Source organism: Tiliqua scincoides, chromosome 13 (assembly GCF_035046505.1).
Source record: "Tiliqua scincoides isolate rTilSci1 chromosome 13, rTilSci1.hap2, whole genome shotgun sequence".
Classification (NCBI taxonomy): Eukaryota; Metazoa; Chordata; class Lepidosauria; order Squamata; family Scincidae; genus Tiliqua; species Tiliqua scincoides.
In genome coordinates, this window is record NC_089833.1 from 12576784 (window position 1) to 12597508 (window position 20725).

At 49.4% G+C, this 20725-nt stretch overlaps 2 protein-coding genes and 1 pseudogene across 2 annotated transcripts in view; 1 reads left to right on the forward strand and 2 right to left on the reverse strand.

Moving 5' to 3' along the window:
* The first annotated feature begins 1167 nt into the window (after positions 1-1167).
* Positions 1168-9649, forward strand: DEXI (Dexi homolog). Its single transcript, XM_066640574.1, has 2 exons — positions 1168-2738; positions 7051-9649. Exon 1 carries the CDS (start codon positions 2082-2084, stop codon positions 2358-2360), a length of 279 nt encoding a protein of 92 aa, XP_066496671.1. The 5' UTR covers positions 1168-2081; the 3' UTR covers positions 2361-2738; positions 7051-9649.
* The window catches only part of CIITA (class II major histocompatibility complex transactivator), a 40719-nt gene continuing 29528 nt past the window's right edge, over positions 9535-20725 (reverse strand). The window contains exons 11-19 of the mRNA XM_066640861.1: positions 19883-20056; positions 17745-17816; positions 16975-17055; positions 16694-16786; positions 15500-15583; positions 13674-13757; positions 12483-12569; positions 11472-11563; positions 9535-10204 (exon numbers count right to left, since the gene is read on the reverse strand). Coding sequence (XP_066496958.1) covers positions 11488-11563; positions 12483-12569; positions 13674-13757; positions 15500-15583; positions 16694-16786; positions 16975-17055; positions 17745-17816; positions 19883-20056 — 751 coding nt within the window. The 3' untranslated portion in view covers positions 9535-10204; positions 11472-11487. The remainder of the gene's footprint in view (positions 10205-11471; positions 11564-12482; positions 12570-13673; positions 13758-15499; positions 15584-16693; positions 16787-16974; positions 17056-17744; positions 17817-19882; positions 20057-20725) is intronic.
* LOC136633881 (5S ribosomal RNA) lies at positions 16528-16645 on the reverse strand (annotated as a pseudogene).

Below are 20725 nucleotides of genomic sequence, written 5' to 3' on the forward strand. Positions count from 1 at the left end.
TGAGTCCCAGCTTCAGCCTGTGGACTGCTGAGTGGTCATACTTGCTGAGCCCAAGGTGACTTGCTCCCAGTGGGTGATTAAGGGCCCAGTCCTAACCATCTCTCCAGTACTGGTGCAACCAAAATGCAACCCCAAGGTGAGGCAATGAATATTCCCATCCCTTGAGGAGGCCTCTGTAACTGCCTCCCCAAGACAGGATGCAGTGCACTTCCATTGGCACAGCTATACCAGTCCTGGAAAAGTGGATAGGATTGGGCCCTAAGGCTGCAATCCTATCCACTCTTACATGGGAGTAAGCCCCATTGACTATAATGGGACGTACATCTGAATAGACATGCATAGGATTGGGCTCCTGGGCTGCAATCCTATCCATGCTTACCTGGGAGTAAGCCCCACTGATAATAATGAGACTTTCTTCTGAGTAGACATGCATAGGATTGGGCTCCTGGGCTGCAATCCTATCCACACTTACCTAGGAGTAAGCCCCACTGATAATAATGAGACTTTCTTCTGAGTAGACATGCATAGGATTGGGCTCCTGGGCTGCAATCCTATCCACACTTACCTGGGAGTAAGCCCCACTGATTATAATGGAATTTACTTCTGAGTAGACATGCATAGGATTAGGCTATTAGGCTGCAATCCTATCCACTCTTACCTGGGAGTAAGCCCCATTGACTATAATGGGACTTACATCTGAATAGACATGCATAGGATTGGGCTCCTGGGCTGCAATCCTATCCACGCTTACCTGGGAGTAAGCCCCACTGATTATAATGGGACTTTCTTTTGAGTAGACATGCATAGGATTAGGCTATTAGGCTGCAATCCTATCCACACTTACCTGGGAGTAAGCCCCACTGATTATAATGGGACTTACTTCTGAGTAGACATGCATAGGCTTGGGCTCCAGGTCCTGTGGGGGCGACCAGATGGAAGGGAGATGCACTCAGCAAAGTGCACCCCTCCCCTGGCAGGTCCCAGGCTTGCAGCTCTAGGAGCCCACCCACGGAGCTGTCACTCAACACCTCCCAGCCAATCGGAGCAGCCGAGGGGCGGGCTCCGGGCTCTGGCAGGAGCAGCTGTTCTCTGCAGCGCTGGGGAAGTGATGCGTCCGCCCAGCTCTGATGCAGCAGGGGCTCACATTGGGGCCCAGCGATGGGAGGCAATTGCTGAGAGGTAGCAAGGCACAGGCTCTTGCATTGGGTGGGTGGGGGGTTTTGCACGCCTGCTGCTGCTGCTGCCCCAGATCGGGGGGGGGGGCATCATTGCAAAGCTGCCCCCCACTCTAGGCCCAGGGCAGCCCTTCTAAGTCAGATCTGCTTGGAAAGGAAGGGGGAATCCATGGGGGGCAATCGTGCCCACTTAATTTTTGCAGCCCGTCTGGATTCTCTTGCATTGGGTGAGTAGGGGGCTTTGCACCCCTGCTGCTGCCCCAGATCTGGGGAGGGGCGAGGAGGGGGCGTCATTGCATAGCTGCCCCCACCCTAGTCGCAGGGCAGCTCTTCTAAGGCAGATCTGCATGAAAAGAAGGGGGGGAATCAATAGGGCGGCAGTGATAGAGGTGGGGGGTCCAATCGTGCCCACTTAATTTTTGCACTGGGGCTGCAGGCCCTTCTGGATTCTCCTGGAGCTGCAGCATTCATCTGTACAGCCGCCTTAGCGGGCAGCTCCATCCTAAGGCATGTCTACTCAGACGTAAGTCACACTCTGTTCAGTGGGGCTTCCTCCCAGGTAAGTACATCTAAGATTGCAGCCTCAGTGACATTATGACACATTGGAGGAGAGAGGTCTCTCCCCCCAGATTGCTTCAGTCATAGTTGCCAGCCTAGTGTGCTTGGTTGGGGGCTTAATTGGGGAGGGGGGTTTTGAAATTGGAAACCCCCCTCTTCTGTTTTTGGATGCCCGTTTGTAGGGGAAAGGGTTTGGATCTGATTTGGGGCCCATAGAAATTGATCTGGTTTTGGGGGGAAGGGGGAAGGCTGCATGACAATCGTCCTTGCCTTGCTGCCCCAGTCACCAGCCCCCAGTTGTGCCTGGTCTGGTGGTGTGTGCCCACCTCCCCATCCGGCCCCCGCTGGATGCCCTCGGCCGTCTGTGCCCAGCTGGAGTCGTGGGCTCCCCAAGCGCCTGCCCCGCTGCTCCCCCCCTCTATGTTCTACGTGGGCCTGTTCTTTGTCAATCTGCTGGTCCTCTACTACGCCTTCCTGCTGGAGTACATCGCCCTCAACGTGGGCATCGTCTTCTTGCCCGAGGACATGGACCAAGCCCTGGTGGATCTTGGGGTGCTCTCCGACCCAGCCCTTGGCCTCTACGACCTGGACAGTGAGGTGGAGGTGTTGGACGGCTATTGGGAATAGTCTGCCTGGAGAGTGGCCACCAAGCACAGACCCTGGACAAACCGGCATCCAAGTGCCACCATCCTCCACCGGGCGGCCAGATGGTGCAGGACCTCACCCTCTAGTGTGTGGACGTAGATGGGGGCAGAAAGCGTCACAGCAGTTGGCTTGGACCCACATGACTGGCAATCTCGCTCCCTGGCTTGGGCATCTCCGGGTGCCAGCGAGGCCTGGTGCCTTCTCGCACTCTGTCACAGCCACCAGCTGGTGCAAGAGGGAAATGGGAAAGTGACAGACTTTGGGGACATCACGGTGACGATGGGACTGAAGCTTTGGAGGGAAGCAAGAGGCGGCGGCTACCAGTGGACAGACAGACGCAGGACCCATGGGGGTGCCCAAGTAAGTGGCATTTTCTGGCTTGGTTGGTTGGCAACCTTCAGTCTCGAAAGACTATGGTATAAGCCTACAGCACCCGGTATTCCCAGTCAGTCTCCCATCCAAGTACTAACCAGGCTTGACCCTGCTTAGCTTCCAAGATCAGGCATGTGCAGGGTAACAGTTGCTGTCAAACTGAAGTAGCAACATCACTTTACATTTAAATCCAGAGTGCGAGGGCAATCGAGCCGCACGTCTTGAGAGCCCTCTTGATGATAACAGGATGGGATGTTTCTGAGTAGGGTCCAAGAGACACTCTGCAACATATGACTTTCAGTGGAACTCTTTCAGTGAATCTGTGATTGTCATTTTTGTTGTTCCACCCATGTACTTATGGTGCTATAAAAATGGACCAGGCCCCCCTCGCACAACACCAGAACTAGGAGACATCCATTCAAATCGCGTGTTGGGAGAGTTAGAACAAAGGTAATATTTATTGTCCCAGTGTGTAATTAGTCTGTGGAACTCCTTGCCACAGGATGTGTGGGTGACACCCAAAGGCCTAGATGCCTTGTAAAGGGGATTGGACAGATTTATGGAGGAAAGGTCCATCACAGGTTACAAGCCATGATGGGTATATACAGCCTTTTGGTTTTAGAAGTGGGCTACCTCAGAAGGCCAGGTGCAAGGGAGTGACAACAGGATATAGGCCTTAGGGGGCTCCCTGCAGCATCTGGTGGGCCACTGTGAGATCCAAGAAGCAGGACTAGGTGGGCTTTTGGCCTGATCCAGCAGGGCTCTGCTGATGTTCTTCTGTTCCTACGCATACAGTATTGTAGGGTGCCTGGACTAAGGAATTGGCAGGAAAGGTGGAGGGATTTCAAGGGTGTTTACACCCAGATTGAAGCAAGCATCTTGGGCCCAAGCATGTCCTTCCAACATAATTTTATACCCTGCTAGGTAATGTCTTCTGCCCTTTGCAGCCCAGCGGAAGGGGGCTGTGGGGGGCCACATGTAGGTAAATGGCATGACGACGCATCTTAGACTAGTCCAGTTTAAGGGTATCAGCTGGTGCACTACCCATGTAGTGTGATTGTGGGGGTTTTAGTGTGTCTTCACTGCTGTCACTTGGCAGTCCTATTTATGCATCTGCACCGGTCCTCTGCTGCTCCCATTTCACAGTAGGGAAGACTGAGAGATAATGAGTCTTGGCCTAAGCTAAGGCAATGCAATGGAAAGGGCTTCATATGACCACCAGCAGCTGTGGCCGCTTGCTTCCTTGCCAAGAAGCCTCCTCCTGGAGAGACAGCATCTTCACCTTGAACCCTTCCCAGGAAGTTAACCCATTCTTCCCCATTCCTTGCTAGTTCATTTCCCATACTTCCCCTAAAACTAGTTTTACTATTGGCCTCACTGAAAAACACAGGCTATTTCTCAGCAGAGAGACTCAGTCAGCAGAAGCCTTTTAAATATATAAATGGATGTGCTTCAGATGGATTCCTATGCAGTCAGCAGCTTAATGAAGCTTCAATGAAATTAACTACAGTTGATCCACATTAAGCACCTGGTGATCAACATCCACTCAGAAATGTAATTAGAAAATTTAGGCTTTTCAGCTCAGACCCGGATTCAGAGCACCAACAGAAAGCCCCGCTGGTCATCATTTCAGTTATCCACAACAAAGCGTTCCAGAAGCACTTTTGCCCCCATAGCCCCAAAGGGACTCCCGAAGGACTTTTTTTTGTGTCACCATCCAGTGTTGTCAGGAGGGGACCATGAAACTCACACCTGTCATTAGCCAGGCATGTGAATAAGCACCTCCTGAGCAAAATCCTATTCTGACACACATATAAGTGAGGACATGATTGAGACATTCAAAATTGTGCAGGGGGTGGGATGTTCTTTTCCCTCTCACACAACACCAGAACCAGAGGACATCCACTCAGGTGGAATGTTGGAAGAGTTAAGGAAGACAAAAGGAAACTTTTCTTTACCCAGTGTGTGGAACTCCTTGCCACAGGATGTGGTGATGACATCTGGCCTGAATGCCTTTAAAAGGGGATTGGACAAATTTCTGGAGGAAAAGTCCATCCCCATTCATTGGAACTCATGGAACATTACAAGCCATGATGGGTGTGTGCAACCTCCTTTGTTTTAAGTAGATAGCCTACTTAATCCCAGAATGCCAGATGTGAGGGAGGGCACCAGGATGCAGGTCTCTTGTTGCCTTGGGTACTCCCTGAGGCATCTGGTGGGCCACTGTGAGATATAGGAAACTGGACTAGATGGGCCTTTGGCCTAATTCAGTGGGGTTCTTCTTATGTTCATATTTAAATTATAATCACTTTAAAGGTGTACTAGGTAGGTGATATAGGTAGTATAGTGACAGGAGATGCAGCCACAGACATGTAGAGGTGTTAGAGAATGACTTTATTTTTTTCCACAAATTTCAGGGTTTTGTGTTGTTTTTTTCTTTACAAAAATGAGAAGTGCAGCAAGTGGTGTTATGTGTTTTTATTTCATTATCATTAAAAAAAAACAAACCCACCTCTACCTACTCAAGGTTACTCAGAAGGAAGCTGGCCTGACTTCAGTGGAACTTACACCGAGGAATTTGTGCAGTAGAGCTGCAGCCGCGGACCAGTGTAATAAGTGCATTTTTTCACCATCTCAAGGAGAAATACGAGAATCCTGACTCTGCAAAAGTTTATTGGTACCTAAAGCATCAGCAATTGTGGTTGTGTGCTGGGCACTAAAAGCACAAAGAGTTTTGAACGAATTACCTCTGCTATGCTGAGTAACCCATAAGTATCAAACATAATTACCCAGCAGAGGATCTATCCATTCACATACCTAAAAAGATATTGATTGTTGAGTCTCAAGCAGCACTGAACAGAATCTCTTTCTCAATGTGCCAATGTGCCCAGTGTTTAGTGCTCCAGCACAAATAGGTACAAAACCCTGGTGGAGCTCCCCTGAATCCCTTAATCCCCTCTAATTGGGTAAGAGGCACTTTTTCAAGTGGGTGCTCCTTTTTTTAGCAGGGGGAGAGTAACTGGCCCACCTCACCCCAGCACTGTCTGTTTTAGTGGCTGTCTGCTGGTATTCATTTGCATCTTTTTAGATTGTGAGCCCTTTTGGGACAGGGAGCCATTTAGTTATTTGATTTTTCTCTGTAAACCGCTTTGTGAACTTTTAGTTGAAAAGCGGTATATAAATACTGTTAATAATAATAACAACAATAATAATAATCTAGCAGAAATGGGGCTAGACCAGTGGTTCTGAAACTTTTTAGCACCGGGATCCACTTTTTAGAATGATAATCTGTCAGGACCCACCCAAAGTGATGTCATGAACTTAGAAGTGTTGTCATGGCCAAATGTGACATCATGAAGCAGGAAAATTTTTAACACCCCCCCCCCACCGTACGACAAAATAAAATTAAGAAAGTAAATTAAAAGTTTACAATAAAGTTTTAAAATTTATTTAAAATAAAGAACCCTCCTAAGCAGTTGCTGATCTATTTAAAAAAAAAAATCCCCAAACATCCCAAAGGCTGCAATTCTATCCACATTTACTTAGGAGTAAGCCTCATTGTCTATCATTGGTAAAAGCATATACATAGGGGTTCAATTGGCCTAATTGGTAAAAGCTGACCCTGTGGATTTGACCCCCATAAATCTGCTAGGTGGGAAATCAAAATGGTACATCCTGCCTCTGGTTAGCCCTCTCAGGATATCCATACTTGAGGAAGCTTTAGAGCAGGAGAATTTTCGGGGGGGGGGGGAGAATTGGGGCTGTGTGGGCCAGAAGTTTTCCCCGCTCTGGTTCCTTCGTGGCACCTGAATACTCACTTGGCACCATGGGAAGGTTGCATCCAAGGCTGGCCTTAAGAGCTACAGGGCCCAATGCAAAACAATTTTGAGGGTTTGGCACCCCCACGGCCCCCTTACTCACCAGGATGAGGCACCCAGCAGTGGCGTCACCTCCAACTGCTTCTGGTGGGGGGGGGGGGATTTCAAATCAATCAGACCTGGGACAGGCAGGAGGGAGAGCTGTCCAGCTACAATCCTCCACTCGCCACGCTCTCACCACACTCGCGATGCCTCGGCATGGAAGGTTCCATGCTGGAGCATCAGCTGCAGAGCAAGGTGCCAGCTGTGGGGTGCTCTGCTCACCACACCAGTGCAGGGACCCTCAGGCGTGGGGCCAAAGTGGTCAAATTGCTTAAGGCCAGCCCTGGCTGCCTCTGCACTGAAATGAATAGTGTCCTTCTTCCCAGTTGGAAATGTACCCAACAAGGGGATGACCACGCGTTTGTAATTTTCTTCTTCAGATTTGTGGCACATGTGGAAACCAAGCCAGGCCTCCGCAAGTCCCGATGTGACAAAGCCTTGAGCGTCAGTCGCCATTGAAGGAAGACGGGAAGAGACTCTGGACTGACAAGCACAGATGGATCGTGGGCACGGCCTCTCCTCCGGTGTCGCTATTTTCAGGGTTTTGCCACGATTCTGCAGGAACTTGTCTCAGTAATCAGGATTGCTTAGACGTTCTGGAAGGGCTTCCGCTCATGTAAACGCCATTGTATCTTTATGCGAAACAAAAGCTATTTGCACAGAGTTTTCAAAGGACCTGGAAATGAACCACCAGGATCTGTTCCGAAGGGGGCGGAGTCAGGGGGTGTGTGTGTTTGTGTAGGGGGGGTCGTCAGGGCTATGTCTGTTGCACAAGCAGCCCACAGGTCTAGGTATGTGGGGACATCAGCATGCAGGTCAGGTGCTCTTTGCAAAATTGCAGAGAGACACTGGTCACTGGGGCACTGCTTTGACGTTATGTGGAAGCTATGCGCAATTTGAGAGTTTGATCTCAGAATCCTCTGTGTGAGGAATTCTGAGATCCAGTTCTCCAAGTGTATTGTGCTCGGAGCAGGAAAGTGTCTCGAGGCTGGCCTTGGATTCAATCCTCATGGATTGGTATCATCCCAGAACAGTGATGTAACTAAGGCATCTGGCATCTAGGGGCACAAAAATTTTTAACACCCCCTCGTACCCCATACCCCCTTAACATCACCCAAATTTTAACACCCTTCCCGTATAATAGGTTAGAGGCCTTCTAAAGGCACTTCCAGTTTTCAGTGAAAATGGAAGTGACTTTCAGAGGCCTCTAAGATGCCCCCTCAAGGTGTGGTACCTGGGATGGTGTACCCCTTTCCCCCCCTTAGCTATGCCACTGTTCCAAAGTGGAGAGGATTGATTGGACGACTTTTGCTCTGTATCACAGTTTTCCCACTTTGTGTGTCATAGGGAAGGCTAGGCTGGGAGTCTTGCTGTGTAAAATTTCCATCTGCAGAGAGGTTTGGATGTGGGGAAAGCTTTAGTGTGAGCTATTACACCCCTCTCCTCCCACACGCACACCTATTCCGAAGTGTTACAAGCCCCCCCATATACCGTAGCCCTTTGGGAAGCACTTTCCTTTGGGAAGCATCTCCAATCGACAATCTATTTGATGTTTACACACTATAGATCAGGTGGCAATTTTTTTTGGGGGGGGGTGCTTCCAAAAGCCATTTCCTCCACCCAAAATGTTGCCTTTTCAAGCTTTTAAAAACACAACAGGAAGACAGGAAATAATGGCAGGGAATGATGGCGTTTGCCATTTCAGTGTTACAAAGAGGAATTGATTTTGTAAGTATTTTTGTAAGTCTTACTAATGGCTGATCACAAGCTATTTTGGAAAGCGTTGAAATGTCACTCGTTTAAGCAATATATCGGTAGCCAGCCTCTTTCAGAGACGCAGGTACACAGGTCAGTGGGCTGAGTGAGCATGGTTCTGTCCCGTGAAACCCACAACGTGGCATTAATTTCAGCACTGAGGGCCACAGCTGAATCGTCACACTTGTGTTGCATGTAGACATAATGATCCTTTGTATATTGCCTCAGTGAATATAAGAGATGCCCAAAACCACAGTTGGAATTGTGGCGCTTTATTGCTCCGCAGAAGCATTTAGGGGTGAGAGAATGGGAAGCCCCTGGAAAAATATGACTTCACATGAACTTGGAAGTCCCAAAAGGTGAGAAGAAACTTGGAAGAGTCCCGTTGAAACAGATCACACTGGGTCTACCTAGCCCAGCACTCTTCTTCCTATGGTGGCCAGTCCTTCCTATTGTGGTCCAGATTGTGGAAAGCCCACAAGCAGTGCAGGAGGACACCAACCCTCCTCTGTCTGGTGTTTTTAACACCCCCAGTCAACCAGCAACCGGTCATAAGTCTGTGGAACTCCTTGCCACAGGACGTGGTGTTGGCATTTGGTCTAGATGCCTTGAAAAGGGGATTTGACAGATTTATGGAGGAAAAGTCCAACACAGGTTACAAGCCATGATGTAACCATGGGCAACCTCCTGGTTTTAGAAATAGGCTATCTCAGAATGCCAGATGCAAGGGAGTGGTCCAGGGACGCAGGTCTCTTGTTGTCTTGTGTGCTCCCTCAGGCATCTGGTGGGCTATTGTGAGATAGAAGGTGAACTAGATGGGCCTTTGGCCCTATCCAGCAAGGCTGTTCTTCTGTTCTTAACTGGCAGAGATAGACTGCCTTTGAACCTGGAGGTTCCACACAGCCCATGTGACTCATAGCCACTGACCTCCCCTTCTCCATATTTGTGTAATCACGGTCCCCACATCTTGTAGCCACAACCATCGTATGTGAATCACAAGTCCTGGAATGAGAGACTGAGCGCCCACCTTAATTCCTCCTCATTCTGAAGACCCAATGCCAGAAATATTTATCTTCTCCGCCATCAAACAGAATGCTTTTGAAACGAGATCGTTGGCACAACCTGTTCAGTTTAATGTATATTTTTTCATGATTATACAAACTGTACATTCTCTTACTCACCCCGTAACTGTCTAGACTTTTCTTTTAATTAAAAAAATCCTATACAAACATACATTTAACCCCTTCCAGCATGTGTTGATGCTATTCAGGGCAATCTTGGGGTGAATCCAAATGGAGTTTAGCTTCAGAGACTCTGCTTTTTTTTTTTTTTACTGTTAATTCAGCTATGGAAGCAGGTCAAGCTTATGTCTCCAGCCCACCCTGGGTGTGCAGAATGTATAGGTTCAGGGCCCTATAAACAGCATAAACCCTATAGGAGTGAGGACTGTTCAATGAACCAGCACTGGAGATATGGGTGCTGCCCTCCCCCACATCTTTAGGGTCGTGCAAGTGGAGAGCAGTCCAAGCTATGGCTTCAGCCAACAGTCTAGTACCCTGGATGACCTGCATGTCCCTGCGTTGTTGGGACCAGCAGTGAAGCACAACCCCGGTTCCCCCAAGGAGCTTGAGAAAGGATGTCTTGGATCAGTGGGGTGTTCGCAGACCACTCATCCCACTCTTGCGCTGCTCTGTAGTGAGGCTCTCCATCCTGCATTGTCGAGGCTTCCCCCCATTCACGAAGCACCAAGGTAATGTCAGTTCTGTCCTGGAGCAGCAACTGCCAAGTCACAAAGACACTCCTTAATGGGATCCTTCTTCAGGCCCCCCCTCTTAAGTTCCAAACACCCCAAAATGAAGGTGCATCTTTACTAACAGCCCTTAATCAGGGCTGCCTTTTTGAATCAGACCCAGGTGAGCCCTGCACATTGTTCCATCTTCTGCAGCCCCCCATTGCCCCCTTATTCTGATGCTCCTGGCTAGAGCTGGGGGTATGCAAATAGCTCAGCAGTTCTCAAAACAGAGGAAGTAAAATTGTACTGCAGGGGGGCCACCAACAGATGGCGCCACAGGACCGGCAAGAAGATTCTTCTAGGGCTGTAACTTACAGCAAGTCCTTTGGCTCAGCCCACTGGTGGACACGTTTGATCCCTGTTGCGTTTGTGCAACGTTGGGCAGAAATATAAAGTTGTTTTGGTATAAAGTTGAGGAGGAAAAAAAAAAAGATTCTCGGCCAGGGCCACTGTCTGTGTGGAGTCTGCACATTCTCCCCATGCCTGCCTGGGTTTCCTCCAGCCTGGAAAGCTCACATTTATTTCAGTGTTTAATATTAGACAGTATTTGGGGTCTTCATTTAGAATCTGGGTGATGTTTTTGTGCCCAGAAATGTGTTGTAGGAATGTAACTCTTGTTTACATACAGTGGCGTCACTTTATGCAGGAGGCCAGTGCATCATTCCTGTGATGGACGTCCCATGCACTGGGAGGTAGACATGGTGACGTACCATTGCCCCACCCTTCTGGTTTTTTGGCTATATCTTTTGATAGACTAGAGATACTTCAATGCTGTTTGTTTCATTGCATTCTGCATTAAATTACCCATCAATTGATATATAACATGATGGTATTACTTAAAAATACCAAAATTTAAAATTTTTTGGCCAGCAGTGGTGTCACATATACCCCCCTGTGCATGTCACCCAGTGCGGCCTGCACCCCCCACCCCCCTTAGTGACACCACTATTTAGCCAACCATAAAATTGACTTTGTTATAAGTCATTTCACTTAACGTTGCCGTTTTCAAGAACCTAGCGACAACTTTAAGGCTGCGATCCTATATGTACTTATCTGGGAGTAAGTCCCATTGACCACAATGGGACTTACTTTGAGTGGACATGCATCGGCTAGCACTGTGAATGAGGACTTGCTGTTTAAGAGGGACTCAACAGGTTCTATGACAGCCAAGAAAAATGCCCCCCTCTCCCCTTCCTTGCAGCCCCCCATTATAGTACAGGGTCAAAGATATCTACACATATCAAAAATCCTCACCTCCTTGTCAGTGGATCTAGAACAATCTGATTCGAGAATCCAGCTGCTGAAGATGCTTGAGGACCCCGTAGGGAATGGTTGAGTTCCACAATCTGGGAGGCAAGGCAAAAGAGAAAATCACAAACGCATGATAAAGCAAGGGCACCAGATCCTGCGTTACACGTACTTTGCCCTTATATAGGTACTTAATTCTCTTGAAGCCTTGGTGGCTTTTTCAAGCTCAAGAGCAGAATGAAAATGAACCATTCTCCTCAAGCAGCAAGTGGTCACTAAGGCGAAACAGCGCAGAGGAGCAGTTTGCAAGCTTCCCGTGAGCAGAGCCAAACACCCACTGGAATAAAAATGTCCTTCCTGCCTGTTGAAAAGGCAGAGCCAGAGGTGGACCTCCAGAAACTCAGCTTTTTCTAGGTCACCGGCTGCATCCCCAGGGCTGGCCCAAGATCTCCTGACCCCTGCGGTGGTGTGTCCAATGTTGTGTCCCCCCCCTCCCCTGGCAGTGACCTGTCTCCCCAACACTGTCACTACCTGCTCCCTGGATTCAAAAAGAGGAGGAGAGGAGAATGGAGCAGAAGTGTAGAAGAGAGGAAATGAGAGCAGTAAGCTAGAGGGTCTTGTCGATCGGACCCACCACACTTTTTCTACTCTGTCCACCTCTTTCTTTTTAAATCCAGGGAGAAGGAGGAAGAGGAGCAGTGAAGGTGTGTGGCTGGAGGGACAGAGATGGGCCAGCCCTTTGCACCTTGTTGAAAAGATTCTCTGAGGGGCAAAACAAATTTTTTAAAACTGTGTGGGTGTGAATGCCAAGATGCTGGGTGAGAGATATACTGTATATAAGGGGGGGGGGGAATGAAGGGAATTGCATCAAACCAGGGGGGTGGAAGGGGGGGACAGTTCACATGGATGCTTCCATCACACATTGACTTGTGTGTGGAGAGGAGACTCCCACCCACAAGTGGCAAGTGATGAAGCAGCCCAGAGACCACATGATGGCTGCACAAGATGGAGACTTACGCCACAGTCTGGACCCAGGGGCATTTCTGCAAGCTGTTGATCAGGTGCTGGGCTCCAGCCGCTGTTATCTTGTTGTTGCAGTGCATGCTGACGAGGAACCAGAGCACCTGCTGTTAGTCTTTGGAAGGTCCATCCAATCTTACCCCCCCCCCCCAATGCTGGGGCTATGAGCCGGCTCTTAAGACTCCCCCGGCTTAATGCCAAAGGAATTGTAGCAGCATCTAGTACGTATGTGTAACATTAGCGGGAAGAGAGGCATGCTGGAGGTTTATCGCATGAGGTGTGGCAGGGAGAAAGCAGATCCCCTCTTGTCAAACTAGAACTCAGGGTCAGCATGTGGTTGGTCTGCGGAACTCCTTGCCACAGGATGTGGTGACGGCATCTGGCCTGGATGCCTTTAAAAGGGGATTGGACAAGTTTCTGGAGGAAAAATCCATTACGGGATACAAGCCATGATGTGTATGCGCAACCTCCTGATTTTAGAAATGGGCTATGTCAGAATGCCAGATGCAAGGGAGGGCACCAGGATGCAGGTCTCTTGTTATCTGGTGTGCTCCCTAGGGCATTTGGTTGGCCGCTGTGAGATACAGGAAGCTGGACTAGATGGGCCTATGGCCTGATTCAGTGGGGCTGTTCTTATGATCTTAACTACAATTCCCAGGAAGCCTTGCAGGTCTCTTGTTATCTGGTGTGCTCCCTGGGGCATTTGGTGGGCCGCTGTGAGATACAGGAAGCTGGACTAGATGGGCCTATGGCCTGATCCAGTGGGGCTGCTCTTATGTTCTTATTTTCAATAAATTCAGGACAAACAAGAGAAAGGAAGTCCCTCTGCAGGCAAGGCATGATAATTGATCTGTGGAACTGACTGCTACCGAGATGCAGTGACGGCGCTGGGGTTAGCTGGCTTTCAAAGAGGATCAGGCACATTTTTGGAAGAGGACTGTCAACGGCTGGTATTGAGGTGACTATGTGAAACCTCCATGTGCCAAGACAGTCTACCCCTGAGGACCAGTTGCTGGTGGACAAACAACGGGGAAACCAATGCCTTCAAGCCCTCCTAGAGGACTTCTCGGAGGTGCCTTGTGGGCCACTGTGGAAACAGCATACCGGCTTGATGATGGCCATTTGCTGTGATCCAGCAGGGCTCTCTTGACATGTTCTCTCTCTGCTCCAGAACGGGCACATACTTACTGCAGGACTCTCAGAGAGGTCATCTGGGGAAGCGCTTCTGCGATGCTTTCTGCCCCGCCATCTCCAATGTAATTATTATACAAGCTGTGGAACACAAAGGCACATTGGAGTGGTTGACATTTAAATGGGAAATGGATCTCATCCAGACAGGGCCTCAGAAGTCGTTTCCGTGCATGTATTTTTCAACCAGTTTGAGAGCTATTTCCATTTCCCATTATGAATGGGACACGTACCGTCCAGGAGGCAGGTTGTGTCTGTTGTGCTCCCTGGGGCATTTGGTGGGCTGCTGTGAGATACAGGAAGCTGGACTAGATAGGCCTATGGCCTGATCCAATGGGGCTGTTCTTATGTTCTTAACTACAACTCCCAGGAAGCCTTGCAGGTCTCTAGTTATCTGGTGTGCTCCCTGGGGCATTTGGTAGGCTGCTGTGTGATACAGGAAGCTGGACTAGATGGGCCTCTGGCCTGATCCAATGGGGCTGTTCTTATGTTCTTAACTACAACTCCCAGGAAGCCTTGCAGGTCTCTTGTTATCTGGTGTGCTCCCTGGGGCATTTGGTAGGCTGCTGTGTGATACAGGAAGCTGAACTAGATGGGCCTCTGGCCTGATCCAGCAGGGCTCTTCTTATGTTCTTAACTACAACTCCCAGGAAGCCTTGCAGGTCTCTTGTTATCTGGTGTGCTCCCTGGGGCATTTGGTGGGCTGCTGTGAGATACATTAAGCTGGACTAGACGGGCCTATGGCCTGATCCAGTGGGGCTGTTCTTATGTTCTATTACCTTTGTGCTGTGCACAAAGAAGCATTTGGGAAAGGATTTTTAAAAAGGAGTAGGAAGTGAGGTCACAGGGGCATTGTAGAGTTTTTCGCCATTGCACCAGCCCCACAGTCTCTTGCAACCTAAACTTCAGCCCCTTTCCTGTCTGCACCTGCCACAGACCCTCCTTCCTTAGACAGGAATTAATTGGCTCGCCTATGGCGAACAGAGGCACCAGGGAAGAGATGGCTTATTTGGCTGTAGTTGCTGGCTTCCAAATTTTGCTGATTAAGGATTAATTTATGTTTTTTCATGTATTTCACTAGTCTAAAATATGGTCTGTTTTGTCAAGGGGCAAGGAAGACAAGAAGACATAAGAACATAAAAACAGCCCCACTGGATCAGGCCATAGGCCCATCTAGTCCAGCTTCCTGTATCTCACAGCGGCCCACCAAATGCCCCAGGGAGCACACCAGATACCTCAGGATGTGGCTCAGTTTGGAGGTACGGGGGCAGTGGTGTCACTAGGGGTTTGCGGCACCCGGTGCGAGAGGCCAGCGCATCACCCCCATGATGGACCCCCTTCCATGCAGTGGGCGGGGCAGTGCCCCAGGAGATGGACATGGTGATCCACCATTGCCCTACCCCACTGGGTTTTGGGCTATATCTTTTGATAGAGTAGAGACATTTCAGCGTGGTTTGTTTCATCGCCTTCGGCATGAAATTACGCATAGATTGATATATAACATGATGGCATTATTTGAAAATATACCAAGATTTAAAAAATTTTGGCCAGCAATTGTGTCACTCCCCCCCCCCCCCCCCACTCCATGCATGTCACTTAGTGCTGCCTACACCCCCCTAGCGACACCACCGGAAGGGGGTTCACTCCCACAGGCTGGATCTGGCATCTGGGCTTCAGATATTCATCCTTACTGAGTAATTAGGATCTCTTAAGAAAGTTTGCAGAAAATGCCTCCTTGTGCAGAAAGCACAATCCATACGGCAAACCTCCTGCTCAATCCGTGGGGGATTTCTGCTAGAGGAGGCTAAAAACAGAGCTGTACTCACCTAAGTGTCTTCAATGAAGGCCGAAGTGGCAGGGCTTTGGCCAGCTTCTTAGCACCCCGATCTGTTATCTTGTTCTGTGACAAGCTAAGAACAAAACTGCAGCATTAAGGGCTGTCTTTATTCATTTTAGGTCTCCAATTAAATAAACTGTAGCCAGTTCATCCGATGAATTGAATCAATGAATCCACGACATTTGCCGAGGAAAAAAAACCTTGTCTTTTAGACCAGTGTTCTTCAACCTGTGGGTCGGGACCCCAATGGGGTCATGAAGTGTCATTTGGGGGATCACGGCAACCTTTCAAAGCCTGTGCAAGCGAGGGCTTGGATCCAATCTGGTCCTGCTACTGCCTGATCAAAACTGAGTTCTTGATAGCATCCTGCAGGGCCTTTTCTCGCTGTCTCGCCCCACCACTCGTAAGGCCAGCCTTGCAGAGGCTGCTCAGGGCTTGTTAGGAAGACGGAGGAGGTAGAGGAAATGGGGCAGGTGGGAGGCGTGAGTGTATGGCAAGGGGGGTGGGTCCTGGGAGGGAGGAAGGATTGGCGGTGGGTCCTCAATCACACACTTTATTTATTGGGGTTGCAGCATGAAAAAGGTTGAAGGCCACTGTTTTAGACGCTGTTGCCGTCCTTAGAAGAGGCATTCCCTCTTCTTTGAGAAAGAGATGGGAATGCCTCTTCTAGAAGCAAATCGTTTCCCATGGTGCCTTGGAGAGGCCTGCCTCTTGCCCTCGGAGGTCTGTGGTGAATCCCTCTTTTGTGCCCCTGAATGGTTGGCAACCTTCAATCTCGAAAGACTATGGTATAAGCCTACAGCACCTGGTATTCCCAGGCGGTCTCTCACCCAAGTACTAACCAGGCCTGACCCTGCTTAGCTTCCGAGATCAGACGAGATTGGGCATGGAAAGACTATGGTATAAGCCTACAGCACCCGGTATTCCCAGGCGGTCTCCCATCCAAGTACTAACCAGGCCTGACCCTGCTTAGCTTCCGAGATCAGACGAGATCGGGCATGGAAAGACTATGGTATAAGCCTACAGCACCTGGTATTCCCAGGCGGTCTCCCATCCAAGTACTAACCAGGCCTGGCCCTGCTTAGCTTCCGAGATCAGACAAGATCAAGCGTGTGCAGGGTAACAGTGGCTAAGCCTTGCTGACAGCTTCCTGGAACCAGCATTCCTCAGTCTGGCTACTTACTTTAGTACTTCCAAACAAGGCAACCGAGGAAGGACATCGCAGAGGCCGCTCACCCCTTCATCTCCAATTTCATTTTCGTTTTGTGCATCCAAGCTGTGAAATTGCAGAAGACATTTAGGGCCCGCCCCGGGTTCAAGAGGCCTCGGTTGACTGATATGTACCACCTTAAACTGGTGCATCAATTCCAAAACATTTTCTACCGACTTGTGAAAAGAACCTTCCCTTCAAAGAAGGGGTGCAAAGCAAAGGGTATGGAGGACCAGCCGCCTCTTTCGACTTACTCCAAGTGTCGCAGATTCAGAAACGCGTCCAGGATTCCCACCAACTTGCAGAAGCCCTTCAGGCCACAGACAGGTCCCAGCCTGCAGAGCAGAGGGGAACATGATTTGTTGGCAGCAATCAGATCTTTCCAAATGTGGTGAGAGTTTGTTTCTGTCTCTTGGTTACTCTTGCAAAGGGACAGCAACGAACCCCAAATTTTGAGGCAGTGGCATAGCTAAGGAGGGCAGGAAGGGGTACATTGCTCTGGGTAGCACACCTTGAGGGGTTGTCTTAGAGGCCTCCGAAAAGCACTTCCGGTTTGCGCCAAAACCTTTCGGAGACCTCTAAGAGGCCTTCTGAGGCCCGGGGAGTTGGCTGCTGTCACCGGCCTGTCTGTTTACTCAGGATGAAGAAGTCCACATTCCAGATCACTATAAGTGATCACAAAAGGTGTGACTGTGACTTTCAAACCTTTCCTTTGACTAATGTTTTGCAACCCCTTCTGTGTCTATCATACTCCTGTCTTCTGGAAAGGAAAGATCAGCATGGAAAGAAAAGAACTTGGCTGTTGAAAGGTAACACGTAGATCTTTCTAGGGGGGTGTTAGGGTATGGGGGGGGTTCTCCTCCGGAGAGAATCTGGAAGTGGCATCACAACATCACATGATGCTGTGATGTCACTGCTCAAGGTACCGGGGCAGTAAGTAATGCCTAATAGCTGCTGATAGTCCCTGCTTACGAAGTCCCTTTTTATTTTTTAAAAAGCACCCTTAAAATCCTCTCTGACTTACGAGAAATCCAGTTGTCTGAGGTCGGTGACAGCGGGAATGACGCGGATGGTGCAGCCGGTGGAATCCGCCTTGCTAAAGAGAACACAATTCAGGGAACCACGATTAGCGCCTGAGGTTTTAAAGAGAAGATCTCACTGTCCTTTGAGGTTTAAAATTCTGCCCAAGGAGATTTCAGGCAGTAGCCCCAAATCAACTCCACTGTCGGTTTGAGAAGGTCCAGCTGGAATTCCCTTGACTGATGGAAGCTGCAGTCAAGTTTGTACCACTCCCATCAGCCACTTTCAGGTGTGTGAATCCAGAATTCTCATTGATGAAATGGATCAGCTGACGGCAGGTCCCACCGCCATCCCTAAAGACCTTCAGGAAGTCTGGAAGCCTAACCCATTGATGTTCAAATATTTTCCACTTATTAGACATACAAAATTATGCAGGGGATGGACAGAGTGGTTAGAGAGATGCTCTTTACACTCTCACATAACACCAGAACCAGGGGACATCCACTCAAATTGAGTGTTGGGAGGGTTAGGACAGACAAAAGAAAATATTTCTTTACTCAGCGCGTGGTCGGTCTGTGGAACTCCTTGCCACAGGATGTGGTGCTGGCTTCTAGCCTAGACGCCTTTAAAAGGGGATTGGACAAGTTTCTGGAGGAAAAATCCATTATGGGTTACAAGCCATGATGCGTATGTGTAACCTCCTGATTTTAGAAATGGGCTATGTCAGAATCCCAGATGCAAGGGAGGACACCAGAATGAGGTCTCTTGTTATCTGGTGTGCTCCCTGGGGCATTTGGTGGGCCGCTATGCGATACAGGAAGCTGGACTAGATGGGCCTATGGCCTGATCCAGTGGGGCTGTTCTTATGTTATCTTCTACTTATCTTATACTGGAAACCAGAAGTGATTTTTTAGGCTGGGGGTGGGCATTTTGAGGTCCTGGCCCCGGGCAGCCCAGACACCAGGATTGAAACTGGTGTCAAACTTGTTTCATACAGAGGGCCAAAGTTAGCATTCATGGTGCCTGATCAAGGCCGGAAGTGACTTAAGCAGAAAGTGACATCATTAAGCCAATGATGGCCGGACATAAGCACACTTTGTTCTCACATAGAAACTCATGGGCTTAACGTGAGCGAAGAGAAAACGCGCAAATCTTGTCCATATTTTCAAGATATGAGAGCACCCAATTATCATGCAGGGAGAGCCCAATTATAATGGGGGCTGGAGAAATTGCTGCATTTGGCCCACGGGCCTTAATGTTCGACACCCCTGTTGTACACCCCTTTGAACTCTGGGGAAGTGGTATAAACATTGATTAATTAACCAACCAACCAATTAATTAATACTCATGTGCTGCTGAGACAAAGCTTGCAAATGTTTTGCGTGCACCAGATATCACCCTTTGGAAAGTTCAAAAACCTTTGCGTACATTATCTCAGGAATCCTGAAAGACTGTAAGGTAGGACTGTGGGTTCTTCTGTCAAAGGTTAGACTATAGCTCTTTGGATCCCCCTCCTTGTATTCATTTGCCCACTGGCACCTCTGCCATCATCCAGCCCTGAGGACGATGATACCTGCGGTATCATCTGCCCCCTTCCTTTGGAGGGAAGAACCTGGAAGTTGGGCTGTCCAGCCAGTGGCCAGAAGAGGCTACCAGACACAAGCCAACATATTCCCAGTCTATGGTATCATTTTGTGGGTCTAAACCAGGAGTGTCAAACACAAGGCCCATGAGTCGGACGAGGCCCCCGGAAGCTCTTTATCTAGCTCTTGTGTTCTCCCAGCATCACCACCCGCTGCTCTCAGTTGCTGGGCTGTGCCATCCCTGCCGAAAAGGTGGGCCATGAGATAACCAGGCTTGCCCATATCTTGAAAACACGATCAACGTTTGTGTGCTTTCTCTTCTTCGATCTGCAGCTAATGAGTTCCTAAGTGAGACCAATCTGGTCATGACCTGCTTTGTGATATCACTTCCTGCTTTATGACATCACTTCAAACTCTCAGCAGGCAACACGAATGCTACTCGGCCTGCTGGACAGAATGGGTTTGACGCCCCGAAACTGTGAGCCATTTTGAGAGTCGGTCTGGACTGAACAGCAGGCACGTGACGGGCAGGCCGTGGGTATGTCGAGCTGGTCCTTACCCTTGGGCTACTTCCTCCTGCATGCGCACGAGAGCCACGAGGTCGTCGATATCTTTCATTGTCTTTGCTTTGAACGGAACCACGGCAAATTTCTCAATGGCGGATTTCAGCTGCTCTCCTTGCCGGGCCTCCCAGAAGTGATTCCAGAGCCGGACGGCTTCTCCGAGGGACACCCTGCCAACAAGCAAGACACCCCCACGCCAAGGCTGCTGAATTTGCAGAAGGGTCCCCAATGCAATCAGGGACCAGACAACACTGTGGCAGTGACGCCAGAAAGAAAACAGTGGAGGGAAAGAGGGGGAAGGGTGCGTTCCTAGGGCAAACCTGTTCACATGAACCATGGATTTCCAAAAGAAAATCAATGGTGTATTTCATGCCCCTGCACCCATCCTAATATAAGTGAATGTGAACCTATGGGGAGAACAACCAAGGCTGTCCCTACTCCTCCTGATACCTCAGGGGGCAGATCAAATGCTGCCCCACTTACCTGGTGACGTGTCAGCCTCTTCCTCCCACTCCCTGGACTGAAGAAGAAGAGGGCACGGAGCAGAGGAAGTTTGATCTCCCGAGGGCCAATCCTTGCCCACCAGCTGCTACATAAAGCCCCAACCTCTGGGCACAGCCTTCAGTCTGAGCAACTCTGCCTGAGCTCCCAGCAACCACTCTCATTTGCTCTCTTGGGTCTTGGCTCTGACCTGATTCTGGACCACCGGACTAAGAGTCAGCCGCCCACCACCCAACCGCCTGGTGCCTGTTCCCCCACTGAGGCCCTGTCATGAATATGTACAGTTTAGGCCTAGTAGCATTGCAAAGCCTGAACCAAGCTAAAACAGTAACACAGAA